Source organism: Geotrypetes seraphini, chromosome 1 (genome assembly GCF_902459505.1).
Source record: "Geotrypetes seraphini chromosome 1, aGeoSer1.1, whole genome shotgun sequence".
Taxonomy (NCBI): Eukaryota; Metazoa; Chordata; class Amphibia; order Gymnophiona; family Dermophiidae; genus Geotrypetes; species Geotrypetes seraphini.
The window spans coordinates 135,748,794-135,768,292 of record NC_047084.1 but is presented as its reverse complement, the minus strand read 5'-3'; the positions used below and the strand labels follow the sequence as shown (position 1 = coordinate 135,768,292).

At 42.4% G+C, this 19,499-nt stretch overlaps 1 protein-coding gene across 2 annotated transcripts in view; it reads right to left on the bottom strand.

The window, feature by feature from the left end:
- Nucleotides 1–19,499, bottom strand: part of JADE1 (jade family PHD finger 1) — a 199,992-nt gene that overhangs the window by 98,585 nt on the left and 81,908 nt on the right. For both annotated transcript variants that reach the window (XM_033939135.1, XM_033939126.1), the window contains exon 5: nt 4,070–4,260. In XM_033939135.1, coding sequence (XP_033795026.1) covers nt 4,070–4,260 — 191 coding nt within the window. The remainder of the gene's footprint in view (nt 1–4,069; nt 4,261–19,499) is intronic.

The following is a 19,499-nucleotide window of genomic DNA, read 5'->3' as shown; positions in this document are numbered from 1 at the left end:
CCACTGTCCAAGACAGGAAGCTGAGACTGATAAACCTTTAGTCTGACCTAACATTACATATTTTATGAAATGTATGTTTGGTTTTAACCCTTTTTTTTAAGATGCAATTTATCTTCTCTCTTTTTTATTTGTTTTTACATGGTAATTGTTTGGATGGCTATACATTTTATATGTCAATCAAATGTTTGTAAACTTATTTATGCTGGTGTGTATTTTTTATGTTTTTCAAGTGCTATTTATTTATTTAATTTTTTTGAATATCATTTTGGGTCGATGAATATGGTTCATAGTCTTAAGCGCGCGAGACAAACGCACGCCAACAAACGAGCGCCGACAATTCAGCACAAGATTTCAGCACGCCGCAGGAAAACCTTCTTTTAAAGGGCTCCGACGGGGGGTGTTGGTGGGGAACACTCCACACTTTACTTTATAGGGATCGCGCTGGCGTTGTGGGGGGGGGGGGTTTGTAACCCAACATTTTACTGGAAACTTAACTTTTTCCCTATTTTTTTGGGAAAAAGTTAAGTTTTCAGTATAATGTGGGGGGTGACACACACCCCCACACACCCCCAACACGGCAGCGCGATCCCTATTAAGTAGAGCCCCACGTCAGAGCCCTTTATAAGAAGGTTTTCCTGCAGCGTGCACTGAATTGTCGGCATGTGTTTGTCTCGCGCGCTTTTGTCCCGTCACCATGAATATATATGGCAGTCTAATTATGACTTGTTCTTTTTTAACCCTTTCAGGACCAAGGGACATATTTGTCCCATAACTTTAAAATCCTATAAATTTTGATTGGGATAGTCTACAGTTCTAAATTTGATATGTACGGATTCCATAGGATACTGCCTTTGTGTAAACAAACTGGTTCCGACATTCATTCATTAGCGTCGTTGCCAGATTGACGAGAAGATTCACTTGCCACACTGTCCATAAGCCAGAAGTGTGATTTAAAAAAAAAAAAAATAATGATATTTCACAAAAAAAAATCAATTTTTTGGCATTTGCAAGCCCTTTTTACCATAAAAATGTCGTCAAAACTACAAAAATTGGCCTACGATCCTTATGGTCCTGAAAGGGTTAAGTGTAATGTTGTTATTCAGCTCCATGATGTAATATATGGTTATTTACTTTTTTCAATGTTTTGTATCTGCCCATTGACTTCTGTTGTGTCATGATGTTTTTCTGCTTTTTATGCATTGTTTTTATACGTTTATATACATCTTATTCTATATATGTATCCTAAGGATTTTATAGGTGTTTATCTTATGATTATTTATGTCCATTTTGTAGTTGTCCCCTGATGACGGCAATTTTGTTTGCCTAAACCCAGATCCCAGTAGGTACTTTCCTAGGATTCTTTTCATCTGGGACTTCATATGGTCTTTATAAAGACCAGGACTCTTACACTTTATATATGTTGTTTTAAATAAATGAGACTTACGGTTGGTATAGACATAAGAACATAAGAATTGCCGCTGCTTTTCACAATTGCAACATAAATTTGGTCTTGATAAAAAACAAAATTATAAATGGTTGCAATTGAAGCAGGCCATTCAGGCAGGGTTCCCTGAATGGAAGTCCTTAAATACTCATTTTACTCTAGAATTCTTATGCTTCCAGGCAGACTTTCTGGGTTACCAGGCCGCGCAGTGGTACAAAACATTATCTGGCTATTTAAATAAAAAACCAAGGACTGTACTTAGAGATATTTGGAGCATTGAGATTAAGCATAAAATTAATGCATCTCAATGGCCACGTATTTGGTCTTGGAGGATAAGATGTACATTGTCTGCGCCTATGAGGCAAACATGGTTTTTCCTGTTGCATAGAGCACTCTGGACCCCTGTTCGTTTACAAAAATTGGATTGCTCTAAGTCTAATAGATGTTGGCATTGTCATCTTGAGGCTGGAACTCTAGATCATTTATTATTATATTGTCCTCTTATTAATAATTTTTGGAAATTGATCTGGGGGTCAAATAAATTGTATGTTAGAGAATCATGTGGCCCTGTCATATGACACAGTTTTGTTTGGGATGTCTATGAGGGCCAAAAGTCAAATCTCCTCGAATAATAATAAGCTGTTAATGATTTTAACAGGAGTTGCCATCCAACAAATAACACAGAATTGGAAAGACTATAGAGGGTTGAACTACTGATTCTGGTATGAAATGTGTTTCGTGTGTATGAAATGTGTTTCATGTGTATGAAATGGAAAAAACATTGGCGGTTAGAAAAGGTTATTATAAGAAATTTAAAGATGTGTGGGGACCATTAATAGATTACTATAATAAATAATTGTATTTATCCCCATTTAGTATGAATATGGTGGGAGGGTGGGTGGGTGGGTTTTATGAAAATGTGATAAGTAATTACAAAAATATTTGGAAAGGGAGGGATGGGAGGTAATTTATAGTATGATTGTAGAGTTTCAAGTGAAGAATGTATATTATGACTTGATTTATTGTACACTTGTTTTCATACTTTAAAAATGAATAAAGATATATTAAAAAAAAAAAAAAGAATTGCCGCTGCTGGGTCATACCAGTGGTCCATCTTGCCCAGCAGTCCACTCACGCAGCGGCCCTTAGGTCAAAGACCAGTACTCTAAATGAGTCCAGCCTCACTTGGGTACGTTCCAGTTTAGCAGGAACTTGTCCAACTTTGTCTTGAATCCCTGGAGGGTGTTTTCCCCTATAACAGCCTCAGGAAGAGCGTTCCAGCTTTCCACCACTCTCTGGGTGAAGAACTTCCTTACGTTTGTACGGAATCTATCCCCTTTTAACTTTAGAGAGTGCCCTCTCGTTCTCCCTACCTTGGAGAGGGTGAACAACCTGTCTTTATCTACTAAGTCTTTTCCCTTCATTATCTTGAATATTTCAATCATGTCCCCTCTCAGTCTCCTCTTTTCAAGGGAGAAGAGACCCACTGTACGGCAACTCCTCCAGCCCTTTAACCAGTTTAGTTGCTCTTCTCTGGACTCCTTCCTCTTTGTTGTGTTTTTTATGTTATGTTGCAAACCACGTCAAAACACAATAATCATGTCCCAGAGCCTGATCGTAAATTTCTGGCCCTTGCATTTCTACTTGTGGTTAAGATCATTTTGAAACATTGGCTGGAGGAAGAGAGTCCTCCCATTGCTGCTTGGACCTCTTTGATGGTACAATTGGCCTGATGTGAACTCTTGGCAGAACGGAAGAAACCAACTATGAATGAAGAAAACAAAAATTTGTCTAAAACAAAAACTAATATAGGCCAGAGAACAAATTCATATCAAGTTGTATTGAATTACCAGACCTCAAATACCCAAGGCACTGCTTGACTGATTTTTCATGCCCTTTCTAGGGTGGTAAATTCATCATTGGTCTTGGTAAAGTGACTTGTGCTGAGAAAATGTATTTAAATAATTATATCAATTTTCAATAAATATAAAGTGCTTTAGGTGCTTAAAAAAGGGGCACAAAAGATAAGTGATGAATTTACCATCCCAGTAAGGGCATGAAAAATCAGTCAAGTAGTGCCTTGGATATTTGAGGTCTGGTAATTCAATACAACTTGATATGAATTTGTTCTCCGGCTTATATTAGAATGGGGGAAATGTCAGACTCCTGAGCAACAATACTATGTGTGGCTGTGGTAACAGTGTTTATCTTTGTGAGGACCTCTGGATGAAGCCTGAGTTGAAGGGCTCCTCTCTGTTTCTCTCCTAGACTCAACTGGGCAACGTAGGGATTGGGGGGGGGGGGGGCAGAGGGGGGGTGAGTGAGTAGAGTGAATGGTGTGTGTTTGGTGGAGCTTCTTGGGTTTTTCTTTTACTTTTGTAGATTAGGGAATGGACAAGGGGGTGTGTTGGGTAGCTCTTAGCTTGGGTTGGGTTCTTGAAAATGAGCTGACAACTTGCCATGGCGCAGCTGACCACTGAAGGTTGCTTGCTTCTTGTGTTTACATCTGTTCTGTTGTTCTCGATTCTTGTCTTTTTTTCTGAGAGCATGTATTTGTTGCGCTTTGGCTATACTGTTTGCTCCAATAAAGATATTATTTAAAAAAAAACAAAAAACAATTCCCACCTATTTCTTTAAACTCCTCATTGATCAGCTCCAGCCATGTTACATCCATGCGGTTCAGGTCATAGCGACATATGCTTTCTGCCAAAGTTCGAATGTCAACATATCCTGGTTCTGGGGGTTCTGAACCAGAAGACTGGATGTACTTTCTGGGTCTAGTGAAAGTGACTACTTCGTCCTTCTCAGCTATTAACCTGCAAGAAAACACCATCATAAGACTGTGCAGACCTTGTATATTCAAAGTTTAAAGTTCTCTCTAACAAAGAGAGGAAAAAGTCTTCTGATACAACTGAAACCTTTTTATCATCATCCCTATTTTCTCAACAGGGGTTCACTTTAGCAAGAGAACAGTAGTTTCCTGTATTTCAAGACAGTAAGCCTACATTAGAGCTACAGTATACCAGTTCCGCTGCACATTGGCCCCTGACTCTGGAGTCTTTATCTTTGCGGTTCTTCATATACATCCAGAGTGGGGGTGGTGGGAGGGTTTTGGGAGGGAGGGTTGTTTTCCTTCTTTCAGGAATAATACCTTAATGCTTTTCTGGTTATATTACTGTATAAGTAAAATTATTGCACTTTTATATTGTTTTTATAAAATCAATAAGCAGTTCTGAAAAGTGAAGAGAAAAAGATCTGCAGCTGGCAGGGCTTTGTTTATAAATGTTTATCAACACAACTAATATATTACTTTATCATAAAGCAAGAAAAAAAAAATGTTCTACCTTTGTTGTCTGGTTTCTGCTTTCCTCATCTTCTTGTCATTCAATTCCTTCCATCCACTGTCTGCCTTCTCTCTGCCTCTTCCATATGCTCTGTTACTGGGCCTCTCCCTTCCATCTCTCCCTCCACACACACCCCAATTGGTCTGGTGCCCATCTTCTTCCCTCCGCTCCCCCCATTGTCTGGCATCTCTGTCTTCTTCCCTTTCATCTTTCCTTTCCTTCCCTAGGTGGTTTTTAGCATCTATCTCCTCCTTTCCTCCCCTCAGATCTGGTATCTCCCCAATCCAGCATGTGCCTGTTTTCTTTATCCCCCTCCTTCCATCCAGTTCCCTTCAGTGACTGTTCCACTCTCTCCTACACACTTTCCTTCAGCATCTTCTCCCCTCTCTCTCCTACCCACTTCTCTCTCCTACCCACTTCCCTTCAGCGTCTTCTCCCCACTCTCTTTTCCCCATTTCCCTTCACCATTTTCTCCCCACTCTCTCTTCCCCATTTCCCTTCAACGTCTGTTCCTCTCACTCCCCCCTGCCCCCTCCAACACCCTTCATGTGGTCCAGCAGCCCCATCCCTCCCGCTCACCGCGGTCCAAGCATCTCCCTCCCTTCCCCTTACCTTCACTTTTATTTTTCTCTCAACAAATAGCCGGAGCCTTTTCTGAAGTTGCGTGCAGCTGCCAGAAACTTCTCCTCTGACGCAGCTTCCTGTTTCCGGTTGCATCAGAGAAAAAATTTCAGGCAGCCGCACGCAACTTCAGAAAAGGCTCTGGCTGCTTATTGAGAAAAAAATAAAAATTGTGCCATATCCTGCACTGATTCCTGAGATGAGCTAGTAGCAATGCATCGCACGGTAAGGTGTCGAGGGGTAGAACACATCAATGAGGATGTACGCTCAAGAGGAGACATAACCTGCATGGAAGGAGACATCGGTAGCGATGTGAAGTTAAACCTCGACAATGTATCCCAGAGAAGTACCACTGATGTAGGCGATGAGCTTCAGAAATGACAACCTGAAAGGCATGCATCAAAAGGACTCGATGCTTAATTGGCAGGGCAGTATCCACTGCGATGCATCTGTATTGACGTGGTTAAAACATCAGTACCAAAAGGCATACATCAAATACTCAATGATAATATGCCACCGATGAGTGTATGGAAAAAACATCAGTACAGAAAGGTATACATCAACCACAGTCGATGCTAATATGCCATCGATGTACGTAGATGAAGTATCGACATCACCTGCATCGACGTGGTTGAAACATCAGTACAGAAGGCATACATCAAATAGACTCGATGCTAATATGTCACCGATGAAGGTATGGAATAAACATTGGTACAGAAAGGCATGCATCAACTGCAGTCGATGTTAATATGCCACTAATGCAAGTAGATGGAGGTAGCAATGTCTACCAGTACCGGCAAGTCCAACTTCAGACCTATATGTCAAAAGAAAGAAACAAAAGAAGAAAAACTTTTGACATTAATCAATAGTGTTTATCTTCTGGCAATCTACAGACCCAGAGTCAGATACAGTCAAAGCGGGTGAGCCAGGATAGAAAAGAAACAAGGCCAAAAATCCTTTGATGATCACCGCAAGAAGTAAGGATGGAATTGTGAAGTCTGTTGAACTTCGAACAAAGTTTGAAGAAGGTCCAAAGTTACTTTTCTTTTTACATTTCTACTTTACTTATTTTTCAAAAGAAAACACAAGTATAGAGAGAAGAACTTGCAAAAGATTATAAAAAATATAAGTGTAAAAGCAACGCTAGAGCAGGCTTGGTCCCTTTTTAAGGACACAGTCACCGAGGTGCAAAATCTATATATACCGCGTATCAACAAGGGATCCAAGAGTAAAAAGAACAAAGAACCGGCGTGGCTCACTGTAGAGGTGAAGGAAGCGATCAGAAACAAGAAAACTTAGTTTAAGGAATGGAATAGGTCAAGAACGGACAAAAACTAGAATAAGCACAAACAACATCAACGTAGATGTCATAAGGCGGTAAAAGGGGCCAAAAGAGAATACGAGGCGAAAAACTTCAAGCCGTTCTTTTGATATATTAAGGGGAAACGACCCGCAAAGGAAGCGGTGGAACCGTTGGATGACCATGGAATAAAGGGAGCGCTAAAAGAGGACAAGGCAATCGCTGACAAAATGAACACATTTTTTGCGTCTGTAATTATCGAAGAGGATATATACAGCATACCAGAACCCATCAGACTATATGCTGGAAACGAAGATGGGAAACTCACAGGGTTGATGGTCAGTCTACAAGAGGTATGCAGGCAGATCAATAGGCTTAAGAGCGATAAATCCCCGGGACCGGATGGCATCCATCCGAGGGTCGTCAAGGAACTGAAAGGGACCATAGCTGAACTGCTTCAACTAATACCCAATCTGTCGATCAAATCGGGAAAGATTCTGGAAGACTGGAAGGTGGCGAATGTTACGCCGATCTTCAAAAACGGTTCAAGGGGAGATCCAGGAAACTACAGACCAGTGAGTCTGACCTCGGTACCAGAAAAGATGGTAGAGGCACTGATAAAGGACCGCATTATTGATCACCTTGACGGACACAGTCTGATGAGGACCAGCAAGCATGGTTTCAGCAGAGGCAGATCTTGTTTGACGAACTTACTGCACTTCTTTGAGGGAGTAAATAGGCAGATAGGCAAGGGCGACCCAGTCGACATTGTCTATCTGGATTTTCAGAAGGCGTTCAACAAGGTTCCACATGAACAACTACTTCGGAAAATTATGAGTCATGGAATCGATGGTGAAATACTCACGTGGATTAAAAGCTGACTCCATAGGAAACAGAGAGTGGGGGTAATTGGACAATACTCGGACTGGAAGAGCATCACCAGTGGGGTGCCGCAGGTCTCAGTGCTTGGACCCGTGCTCTTCCACATCTTTATAAACGATCTGGACATTGGTACGACGAGTGAGGTGATTAAATTTGCGGACGATACGAAGTTATTCAGAGTAGTGAAGACACAGAGGGATTGCGAAGATGTGCAACGTGACATAATCAAGCTAGAGAAATGGTCATCGACATGACAAATGAGGTTCAACGTGGATAAGTGTGAAGTGATGCATGTCAGTAACAAAAAATCTCATGCACGAATAACAAATCTCATGCACGAATAACGGGTGTCTGGGGTGGTACTTGGAGAGACCTCCCAGGAAAGAGACTTCGGAGTTATGATTGACAAGTCGATGAAGCCGTTCGCGTAATGTGCAGCGGCGGCGAAAAGGGCAAACAGAATGCTAGGAATGATAAAGGGAATCACGAACAGATCGGAGAAGGTTATTATGCCGCTGTACCGGGCCATGGTGCACCCTCACCTTGAGTACTGCGTCCAGCACTGGTCGCCATACATGAAGAAGGACACAGTACTTCTCAAAAGGGTCCAGAGAAGAGCGACTAAAATGGTTAAGGGGCTGGAGGAGTTGCCGTATAGTGAGAGATTGGAGAAACTGGGCCTCTTCTCCCTTGAAAAGAGGAGATTGAGAGGGGACATAATTTAAACATTCAAAATACTGAAGGGAATGGGCTTAGTAGATAAAGAGAGATTGTTCACCCTCTCCAAGGTAGGGAGAACGAGAGGGCACTCTCTAAAGTTGAAAGGGGATAGATTCCATACAAACATAAGGAAGTTCTTCTTCACCCAGAGAGTGGTAGAAAACTGGAATGCTCTTCCAGAGTCTGTTATAGGGGAAACACCCTCCAGGGATTCAAGACAAAGTTGGACAAGTTCCTGCTAAACTAGAACGTACGCAGTTGAGGCTGGACTCATTCGGAGCACTGCTGAGCACGATGGACCACAGGTCTGACCCAGCAGCGACAATTCTTATGTTCAACGGAGAAACAAGAGATATGTTGTCTTCACTCTACAGAAAATGAAAAACTAACAACCTCGTGAACTGGCGTCGGGCAGGAAGGCACTCGCACATGTGCAGTGTGGGCAGTCTAAAAAGATTGCTAAAGCTTATACTAACTTTTCACTGTCTGTGCTGGGGCTCCGTGGATGACATCACCCATTTGTGAGAATATGCTGCCTGCTTGTCTAAGAATAAAAAGTTTTCCCTGAATCGGCAGCATTATAATGCAGCACTGACAATATAGGATATATGATTAGAGTCCAGTCCTTTAGGAAATACCAGCAGGTAAACTGTGTGCACATGATGCGGTAAAATTATCATGTGGAGAGTTAGAAATATAGAAACACGATGGCAGATAAAGGCCAAATGGCCCGTCCAGTATGCCCATCAGCAGCATCCACTATCTCCTCTCCTCCCTAAGAGATCCCATGTGTCTGTCTCACTTTCAGACACAGTCTCTGTCTCCACCACCTCTTCCGGGAGACTGTTCCACGCATCTACCACCCTTTCTGTAAAAAAATATTTTCTTAGATTACTCCAGAGCCCTTTCTTAGATTACTCCATAGCCTATCACCTCTTAACTTCATCCTATGCCCTCTCATTCCAGAGCTTCCTTTCAAATGAGAGAGACTCAACTCATGTACATTTACATCACATAGGTATTTAAACGTATCTATCATATCATCCCTCTCCTGCTTTTCTTCCAAAGCATACAGATTAAAATCTTTAAATCTGTCCCCATATGCCTTATGACGAATACCACGCACCATTTTAGTAGCCTTCATCTGAACCGACTCCATCCTTTTTATATCTTTTTGAAGGTGCGGCCTCCAGAATTGTACACAATATTCTAAATGAGGTCTCACCAAAGTTTTATACAGGGGCATCAATACATCCTTTTTCCTACTGGCCATACCTCTCCCTATGCACCCTAGCATCCTTGTAGCTTTTGCCATCACTTTTTCAACCTGTTTGGCCACCTTAAGATCATCACATACAATCACACCAAAGTGCCGTGTTTCTGTCATGCACATGTCCCCCTAAACCAGTGTTCTTCAACCTTTTTACACCTATGCACCAGTGGAAATAAAAGAATTATTTTGTAGACCGGCAAACTACTAAGAAATAAAAAAAACATCTCTGCCCCATCCCAGCGAGCTCAGTCCCTGCAAACCCTTTGATCCCATCTGAACAAGCCTCGAATAGTTATGATTTTATATTGAACATATTTTATTAAAGTATAAAAAGAAACAATATTCTATACAATTGTCATTTTATAAATACAAATAATACAGGGCAAGGATCAACAAAACCCCTGTCTCCCCTCCCCTTCACATATATCCCCTCTACTATCAAGAAAACTTAATAAGCCAAATTATTACAAAATGGTACACAGAAATATCATGCTAACAGAATACAGCAGTCACACATGACAGGAACAGTGTTAGGGGAGTGTAACTAGGGCAACTGCCCCCTAGTCAGAGAGAGCCCTAAGCCAGCTGGAAGCTAAAGACGTACTGCCTGAGCTTTGCAGTCCCCAGTTATGTTTAACACCAACTCTAGCAGGATATATATTTCAAATCTGATATATTCTCCACTTAAAATTTTATTGATTTTATGAACAAAATAAAACAACAGTCAAATTACAGAAGTAAAAAGTACAATTACAGAAGAAAATAGTACAGCAACCTCACAAAATAGGTACAACCAATATTCTACTTCTGAAAAAACCCATGGTTAATCAACCAAAACTATAAAGAGGAACAGGGGAAGAGCAGCTCTCAGTACTTGCCTGCTTTTTTCCCAACTGCTGGGGCCTCGATGTTGGCCCCCACTCACCATGTGCACAACTTTTTGTGTTCCTCCCCCGTGAGATGTATTTCCTGCAATATGGCAGTGTGTACTTGCTGTTTTTTCATGGCATGAAGCAGTTTTCGGTGCTTTATTGGAGATGACTTCCCCCCTACATTCCATGCCATGATTTTAACCATCTATTCTACCTTTCATATACCGCAAGAATTGCAAATACTGTACTTATACCAGGAGGGGGCTGTCCCAGCCCTCAACCCCCACCCCCTTGGATGGCCCAGGAACCCAATCCAGCAAACAACATAATCCAGGCATACAGCCAACCACACCAAAATGGAGTATATGTATGGTACATCCCCCCCTCGCCCCTTGTCTAAAGCCCACCCCACCACCCCAGCCCTCTCCCCCACCCATCCCCATCCTCTCAGCCATTCCTCCACTAGGTCCAACTACCTAGGATCTTCCTACCTAACGTCTACTCTTATTCCCCCCCCCCCAATCATCACCCGTAATGCCAGATTAATAATCACTGGGTTCCCCACAAGTATTACCCTTAGGACCAACAAGACATCAATCAAAACTGTCCAAATTAAACTAGGTTATAGTACAAATAAAATATCTAATATGAAAAATTAATATAACTAAAAGAAATGTAAAGTGTTCAGTTTCAATTATCCCCTGGTAGTAAATGAGCACAGCACTAGCAAACCTCCAAGAGAGGCACTTGCCAAAACATCTATTCATTCTACCACCTCTATCCACCCCAATACCCTGAACCTACCCAGGAATACTGACCCCAGAAATAAGAAAATTTTTTAAAAAAATTGCAATTGAAAATATAATTAAATACTCATAAGTGAATTAGAAAGGAACACGGTCCCGGTTTCCAAGACTTATTCCTGCTGGAAACCTAATGCGACAGTTCAAACGCACTGCCATGTGAAGGCCAGATCCCTCTGCTACTTATAATCAAATAATTAAATCCCCTACTTAACCAAGTCAAAAAGTAAAAAAAAAAAAGAATGTAAGAATTTATATAAGCTTAAATAAAGTAAATGTGCCTAGTAAATCCACCTAGAGGTACCATATTGCTGGCAGTCTGTTCAGCAAGTCATTCAGTTGAACTAGGTCCAACATGTTAGCAGGCCTCACCATGAACACCATCAGGTCTCCTTGCTCCCCAGACATTTAGGAAGCAACAATGAATGATCCCAAACCTCTCCAGGTCCAGATACAAATTCCTCATTGGTCCTTAGGCAGAGATCCGCTGTTAAGTCAATCCACAAAAAGTCTGTGCTTCTGCCACTTGTTCATAGTATGTGGTGTGACCTCTGTGCTGAATCTTGAACTTTGCCAGATACAAGAGCAAGAACTTAATATTCTTTTCATACAATGCCGTACAAATGGCTGAAAAAGACCTCTGGCGAGTTTGTACGGCGGGCGAGTAGTCTTAAAAACAGATCACTCTGCTGTTATTATATTCCAACTGAGGTTGAGAGTAGAGAATGACATGAGGTAAATTTGTCCCCGTCCACACAGGAACTTAATTTCCCCATTCCATCCCCGGGATTTTTATCGCTGTCCCTGTCCCATTCCTGTAAGCTCTGCCTTAACCACACAAGCCTCGAACAGTTATGATTTTAAAGTGTTGGAAGCTTGTGCGGATGAGGATGGAGCTTCCAAGAATGGGGCAGGGACAGGAAAAGAACTTGCAGGAATGAGACAGGAAAGCACAGTTACTTACTGTAAGAGGTGTTATCCAAGGACAGCAGGCAGATACACTTTTCCCTCCGTATTCGCGGTTTCAATTATTCACGGTTTTTAGCTTGCTGGCTCCTCCCCCCAAATTACATCAGCTTGCATAGAGAAATCGCTGATTCCAAGCGTTTACAGAGAAAATCACTGATTCCCAGCATTTCTTCACCGCCTTTTGCCTCTCCTTCAGAAAAAGGCCAGGTCTCCCACCATGTTATTCGCAGTTTCACCATATTCACGATGGTTTTCAATAGAAAATAGCGAATAATATATGAAAAAGTTATTTGCGGTTTTTCTGTATTTGCGGTTCTGTTAATCCCATATCACAACGAATACAGAGGGTGGGTGACGTCACCGACGGAGCTCCAGTATGGACACTTTAAAAGTGCATCGCCACTTTAAGACTTTCAAAAAGTTTGCGATAGCCCACACCGCGCATACACAAGTGCCTTACCGCCCGACATAGGCGTGCGGTCCCTCAGTTCAGTAAGCCAGCTAAGAAGCCAACCTGGGGAGATGAGTAGGATGTGAGAATATCTGCCTCCTGTCCCTGGATAACACCTATTACGGTAAGTAACTGTGCTTTATCCCAGGACAAGCAGGCAGCATATTCTCACACATGGGTGATCTCCAAGCTAACTAGAATGGAATGGTGGGAGTGTTGGCCTTTTAGGAAAATGAATTTGCAATACTGACTGGCTGAAGTGCTCATCCCGTCTGGAGAAAGACTTCAGACACTAATAAGGTGAAAATGTGAACTGAAGACCAGGTGGCAGCTTTACAAATTTCCTCAAAAGGGGTAGATCTAAGGTTAAGCTACAGAAGCTGCCATAGCTCTAACTTTATGGGCTGTGACACGACTCTCCAGTTGCAGTCTAGCCTAAGTGTAACAGAACAATATACAGGAAGCCAACCAGTTGGAAACCGTTCTCTTGGAAATAGGATGCCCCAACTTGTTAGGATCATAAGAGATGAAAAGTTGAGGAGAAGACCTGTGCGGCTTTGTTCTGTCAAGATAGTAAGCTAAAGCTCGCTTACAATCCAATGTATGACTAGCCGCTTCTCCAGAGTGAGAGTGAGGCTTGGGGAAAAATACTGGAAGCACAATTGACTGATTGAGATGGAATTCCGTGACAACTTTCAGCAGAAACTTTGCATGTGTACGAAGAACCACTTTGTCATGGTGAAACACTGTGAAAGATAGATCCACCACTAATGCCTGAAGTTCACTGACTCTCCTTGCAGAAGTGAGTGAAATGAGAAAAACTACTTTACAGGTAAGATACTTAAGATGAGTCGTCGACATTGGTTCAAATGGAGGCTTCATTAATCTGGAAAGAACAACATTAAGGTCCCAGACTACTGGAGGAGGTTTGAGAGGTGATTTGACATTGAAAAGTCCTTTCATGAATCTGGAGACCAAAGGATGAGCAGTGGGAGGTTTACCCTCTACTGGATGGTGAAAAGCTGTAATAGCACTGAGATGGACTCTGATTGACGTAGACTTGAGGCCAGAGTCAGACAAATGGAGAAGATAATCCAGCACTAGTGAAACTGAAATGGGTTGTGGATCATAGTGATGGAGAAGACACCAGGAAGAGAAACGAGTCCACTTCTGTTGATAACATTGTTGGGTGGCTGATTTCCTGGAGGCTTCTAGAATAAGTCGAACAGGCTGAGAAAAATGGAGTTCAGCCGTATTCAGCCCGAAAGATGCCATGTGTCAGGTGTAGCGACTGAAGGATGAGATGTAGCGGTGTGCCTTGACTCTGTGTAAATAGATGGGAACTGAGCTGAAGAAGGGAGAACCAAAGCTGTCGGGGCCACCGAGGAGCTAATAGAATCATGGTGGCTGACTCCTGCTTGACTTTGAAAAGAGTATTTAGAATGAAAGGAGTAGGTGGTAACGCGTAGAGAAACTTGCGGGTCCAATCCAGTAGAAATGCATCTGCTTCCAGTTGGTGAGGAGAGTAAAGTTTGGAGCAGAATAGGGATAGTTTGTTGTGGGGAGATGCAAACAAGTCCACTTGAGGAGTGCCCCATTGAGCATAGATGGGAAGGAGAGCTGCTGAGTTGAGCGTCCATTTGTGAGGCTGAGGAATTCTGCTGAGCCTGTCCACAAAGCAATTCTGTTCTCCTTGAATGTAGACTGTTTTTAAGTAGATGTTCCGAGCAGTCGCCCATAGCCAAATTTTTTGAGCCTCTAGAGTTAAGAGGGAGAGATTCTGTGCCTCCTTGATTGTTTCAAGTTCAAGTTTCAAGTTTATTTGTTCTTAATGAATCGCCTATTTTAAATTACTAGGCGATGTACAATATCACAAAAAATACAAATAAAACATTAGTGTCAACATATAAACTAACTTTTTGTTATGCGATAAAAATTATCATACATAAATACATACAAATTAAAAAAAAAAATATTAGTTATGGGTGAAAACATACAAGAGTGGTGAGGACAAATAGGGGGGAAATTACAATATTTAAACAGGAAAGAGAGAGAAACATAAAAGGGAAGAACACATAGGAGGGAAGTCTAAGTTTTTCAGTTAAAAAAACTTTTGTTAAAATATTTAAGAATCGTAAGCATCTTTAAAGAAAAATGTTTTTAGTGTTTTTTTAAATACGGCTAAATCTTTTAATTCTCTAATATATTGAGGTAAGAGATTCCATGACTGAGGGGCCATAATTGAAAACATGTCGTGTCGTCTGATACCTATAACTTTCAACGAGGGAACCGAAAGAAGGTTAGAGGAGGTTGAGCGGAGAGATCGTGCAGTGTTGTAGGGAATTAGCCATCTATTGATAAATTGAGGTTCATTAAAATTTATGGCTTTAAAAACTAAGAGTAACTAAGAGTGGCTTACCGGGAGCCAGTGAGATTTAATTAACAGGGGAGTGACGTGATCATATTTTTTTGCATTGAAAATTAATTTCACAGCAGTATTCTGTATTAATTGCAATATATGTAATATATGGCAACATGGTTGTCCATACGAAGCAGTAGGACTTGATTGTCGACTAGGTGTTGGAATGCTTTGAGAGCATAGTAAATTGATCTGAGTTCCAACAGATTGATGTGAAACTTCCACTCTGTAGTGGACCAATGACCCTGAGTTTGTAGAACATCCAGATGTTGACACACCTGTGGTCAAAACATTTTGATGAGGAGGCATATAAACGAGAATGCCCCTGGAAAGACTGGATGAAATCATCCACCATTGTAGCAATTGTCAAAGAGACTGTCACAGAGATACGTTGTGAGAGAGGATCTGTCGCTTGGGACCATTGTGAGGCTAAGGCCCATTGAGGTGTTCAGAGATGGAGCCTCGCTAAAGGAGTCACGTGGACTGTATATGCCATATGGCCCAGAAGAACCATCATTCGCCTGGCTGATATGGATTGGATCTGGTCCATCTGATGACAAAGCTGAATCAGAGCATCCTGACGATTCTGGGGAAGGAATGCTCTCATTAGCGTAGTGTCGAAAATTGCTCCTATGAACTGAAGTCTTTGAGATGGATGAATCAGAGCATCCTGAATCAGAGCATCCTGACGATTCTGGGGAAGGAATGCTCTCATTAGCGTAGTGTCGAAAATTGCTCCTATGAACTGAAGTCTTTGAGATGGATGAAGTTGCGACTTGAGAAAGTTGATTTCAAAGCCCAAGTGCTGAAGAAATGAGATGGTGTAATTTGTCGCTAGCACAACCTGTTGAGAAAACTGGTCCTTGTTGAGGCAGTCATTCAGATAGGGAAATACCTGGAGACCTTGAGACCTCAAAGCCACTGCCACTACAATCAGGTACTTCGTGAAGGCTCTGGGAGAAGATGCCAGACCATATGGTAGAACCTGTACTGGTAGTGGTGGGAAGCCACTTGAAACCTGAGATATTTCCGGAAAGCCTGATGAATCGGGATGTGAGTGTAAGCTTTCCTGAAATCTAGAGAGCATAGCCAATCGTTGTGAGCCAAGAGGGGATATAAAGTGGCCAGAGATAACATGCGAAACTTCTCTCTGATGAGAAACTTGTTGGGGGTTCAGAGGTCTAGGATTGGTTGTAGACCTCCCGTCTTCTTGGGAACCGGAAAGTATCAGGAGTAGAACCCTTAATGCTGCTGGTCCAAGGGAATTTCTTCGATGGCACTGAGGAGAAGTGACTGAACTTTCTAGAGAAGAAGAGTGGATTGGTGAGGATGGTCAGAAGGAAGGGTGGAGAAATGGAGAGAGTAGCTCTCCCGAATTATCTTCAAGGGAACTCATCACCACAGGTCTGAGGTGATGAGTTCCCAACGATTGTTGTAAAGTTGAAGACGACCCTCTATCAGATGAGGAAGGGGCTGGAGATGGAGATTGAAGCTATGCTCCTTAGTAGCAGGTCAAAAGGATTGTGTTGATTTGGCTGGAACCAGAGGCTGAGGTTTAGCAGGATGTTGCTTCTGTTTCTGCTTTCTCTGTTGAGGACCTGGTGGAGCACAGACTTTTGCAGAAAATCTCCTCTGGTACAAGGGAGTTGGTTTGAAAGGTCTTAGGTGGCAGTGTCCGTTGAATCCCCAAAGAGCTCGTCACCCAAACAGGGAACATTGGCAAGGCGGTCTTGATGATTAACATCCATGTCAGAGACCCTTAACCAAGCCAACCGCCTCAACGCCACAGACATGGAAGAGGCCCTTGAGGTAAGCTCAAAAGTATCATAAGCGGAACGGACGAGATACTTTCTTAACTGTAAAACATTATCCACAAGCTGCTGAAAACCTTTAGTTTTGTGTGAAGGAATATATTTTTGTAAGCAGGGTACTGCTTGACAAGGTGCGTCAAATAGCAGAAGTAGAAATTATAATTTAGGGACCTGTTTGCCAACATTGAATTTTGATATAGTCTCCTGCCGAATTTGTCCATAATGCATCCCTCTCTTCCCGGAGGAACGGATGCATAGACACTTGCTGAAGATTATTTCTTCAGAGTAGATTCCACTACCAGGGACTGATGGGCAAGCTGTGGTTTATCAAAACCTCTGAACGCACAATAAAAAAGGGAACACCCAATCTATCTCTAATAACTAACAAAGGAGCTCAGAACCGTTGGAGGTATAGAAATCACAAACAGGGACAAGCCCTTAATTGTGTTTCATTCATGTCTTTCATTGCTCCTTCTAGAGTTAGTTAGATGTTTATCTTATGGTGTCTAAAAAGTGTGCTTAATAAATGTAAATATTTATTTTGTATCACTTTAGTTTGAAAAAATTGAGATGCTTATAGTATTTAAAGTCATTTCCCTGCGGTGGGTTCTGACACATTTCACCAGAACGGCTTCTTCAGAGAACCCACTCGAGCTGGATAAAGAGCAGGAAAAATAACTTCACCCTTGTGTATCACTCTCTTGATCCTCTAACTTCTGGTTTGAATTAGAGATATTAGAGATAGATTGGGTGTTCCCTTTTTTGTTGTGCGTTCAGTGGATCATCTTTTGGGACACTAATTTTGACTTTGCATTACCCAGTAGTGTGTTAGGAGTTTATCAAAACCTGGCAGAGGAATAACCTTATAAAGAGATTCCAGTTACCTGGGGGCCACAGATTCTAAAGACCGACTAAATTTTTGTAGAAAGTCTCTCTCAAAATACCATGAAGAGGGAGCTTCAACATCTCTTTAGGAAGCTGATTATAATGTAGAGTCTCAAGGTATTCCTTCCTATATTTGGAATCAGCCTCCAAGGGAACAGCAAGATTCTTGCCCATCATCCGGATAAATTGAGAGAAAGACAATTTTTCTGAAGGAGATGCCTTTTGAGCTGGAGAATGTGAAGGAGGAGCCAGTTGAATCTTCAGCCACAGTGGATGATGGAGACAGATCTGGGTCCGAATCACCAGCCAAATACGAATCATGAAGCAAAGAAGGAGATTTGGTTCTAGATCGGTGCCAGACAGGTGTCCATGTTTGAGAATGGTTCTTTTTACTGGAGACCTTGCCTGCCCGGTGTTGCTCCGGTGTCGAAGCCTCAGTGTGTGTTCTTTTCCGAGACAACCCAGTGGACTCAATTGGACTGTGTTCAGAGTGTCTTGAAGACGATGACCTGCATCATGAAGAACGGTGCAGAGAAGTGGAGTGTCGGGTAGGTTCTATAGAACGCACTGGTGGAACATCAACAGTGCCGGCTGGCAGGGTTGCTGTATGCTCAGGTTGGACTGGCACCAGAGAAATCAGCGTCGGGAGTAATTGGTGGAATTGATCCTCAAGCTCCTGCCGAAGCAAAACTTCCATTTTTTTGCTTTAGGCACAGTACTGTTACATGGGGCTTGGTCGCCAGTACCGAAGGTGCTGCATTGCATTCTGGCGATGCTGATGTTGAGACACTCCTCAACAATGGAACAGTGCGCTTCTGGAACTTGTGCGTGGTCAGCATGATTTGGCTCAATGCCTTTTTGACCAGCATCCCTGACGGGGAAGGGGAAGGCTTCTTAGTCGGCTTACCCAAGGGAATGGTGTATTGCGACACCGGGGTGGATGACGGTGCCTCTACCAGTGTCGTCTTCTTCAGCGTTGGTGATTTTGATGTGGACAGTGTCGAGACAGGCTCCCCTTCCATGGTGACACCGAATAACTTCTCATGCTGCAAAATACGATTTTTAATAGTTCTCTTCTGCAGCAAAGAGCAGCGTTTACAGGTTTGGACACAGTGCTCAGGAGGCACCAACAGTAATGGTCCATAACAGAAATAGCGCAAGCACAGCAATGCACTTTTTTAATTCCGCGGGCAAGCGTGACATGGACGGGAACACCGCCTCAGCCAAGTCTAACTCGATGGCTGAGGAGAAAGAGGAGGCCCCGCCAGGCTAAAACCCACAGATGGCAAAAAAAGAAATAGAATTATTTTTTTAAAATTTTTTATTTTAAAACGAAAAAGAAAGAAAGAATATGACTGAAAGTCAAGAAAAACTCACGAGAGAGGGAAGGCAAAGCGACAACTGCCGTTGAACACGACTTTTTAGCTCTGCGGAAAACTAAGAACTGAGGGACCACACGCCTAAGTCGGACGGGAAGGCACTCGCGCAAGCACAGTGCAGGCTATCACAAACTTTCTGAAAGTCTTAAAGTGTCCATACCGGGGCTCCATCGGTGATGTCACCCACATGTGAGAATATGCTGCCTGCTTGTCCTGGGATAAAATGAATTCCCACGGGGACGGGAAAAATTTGTTCCCATGTCATTCTCTAGTCGACAGCTCATCCCTTGCAGTATTAGCTGCTTGTGGGCAAAATTCAGAAGTCT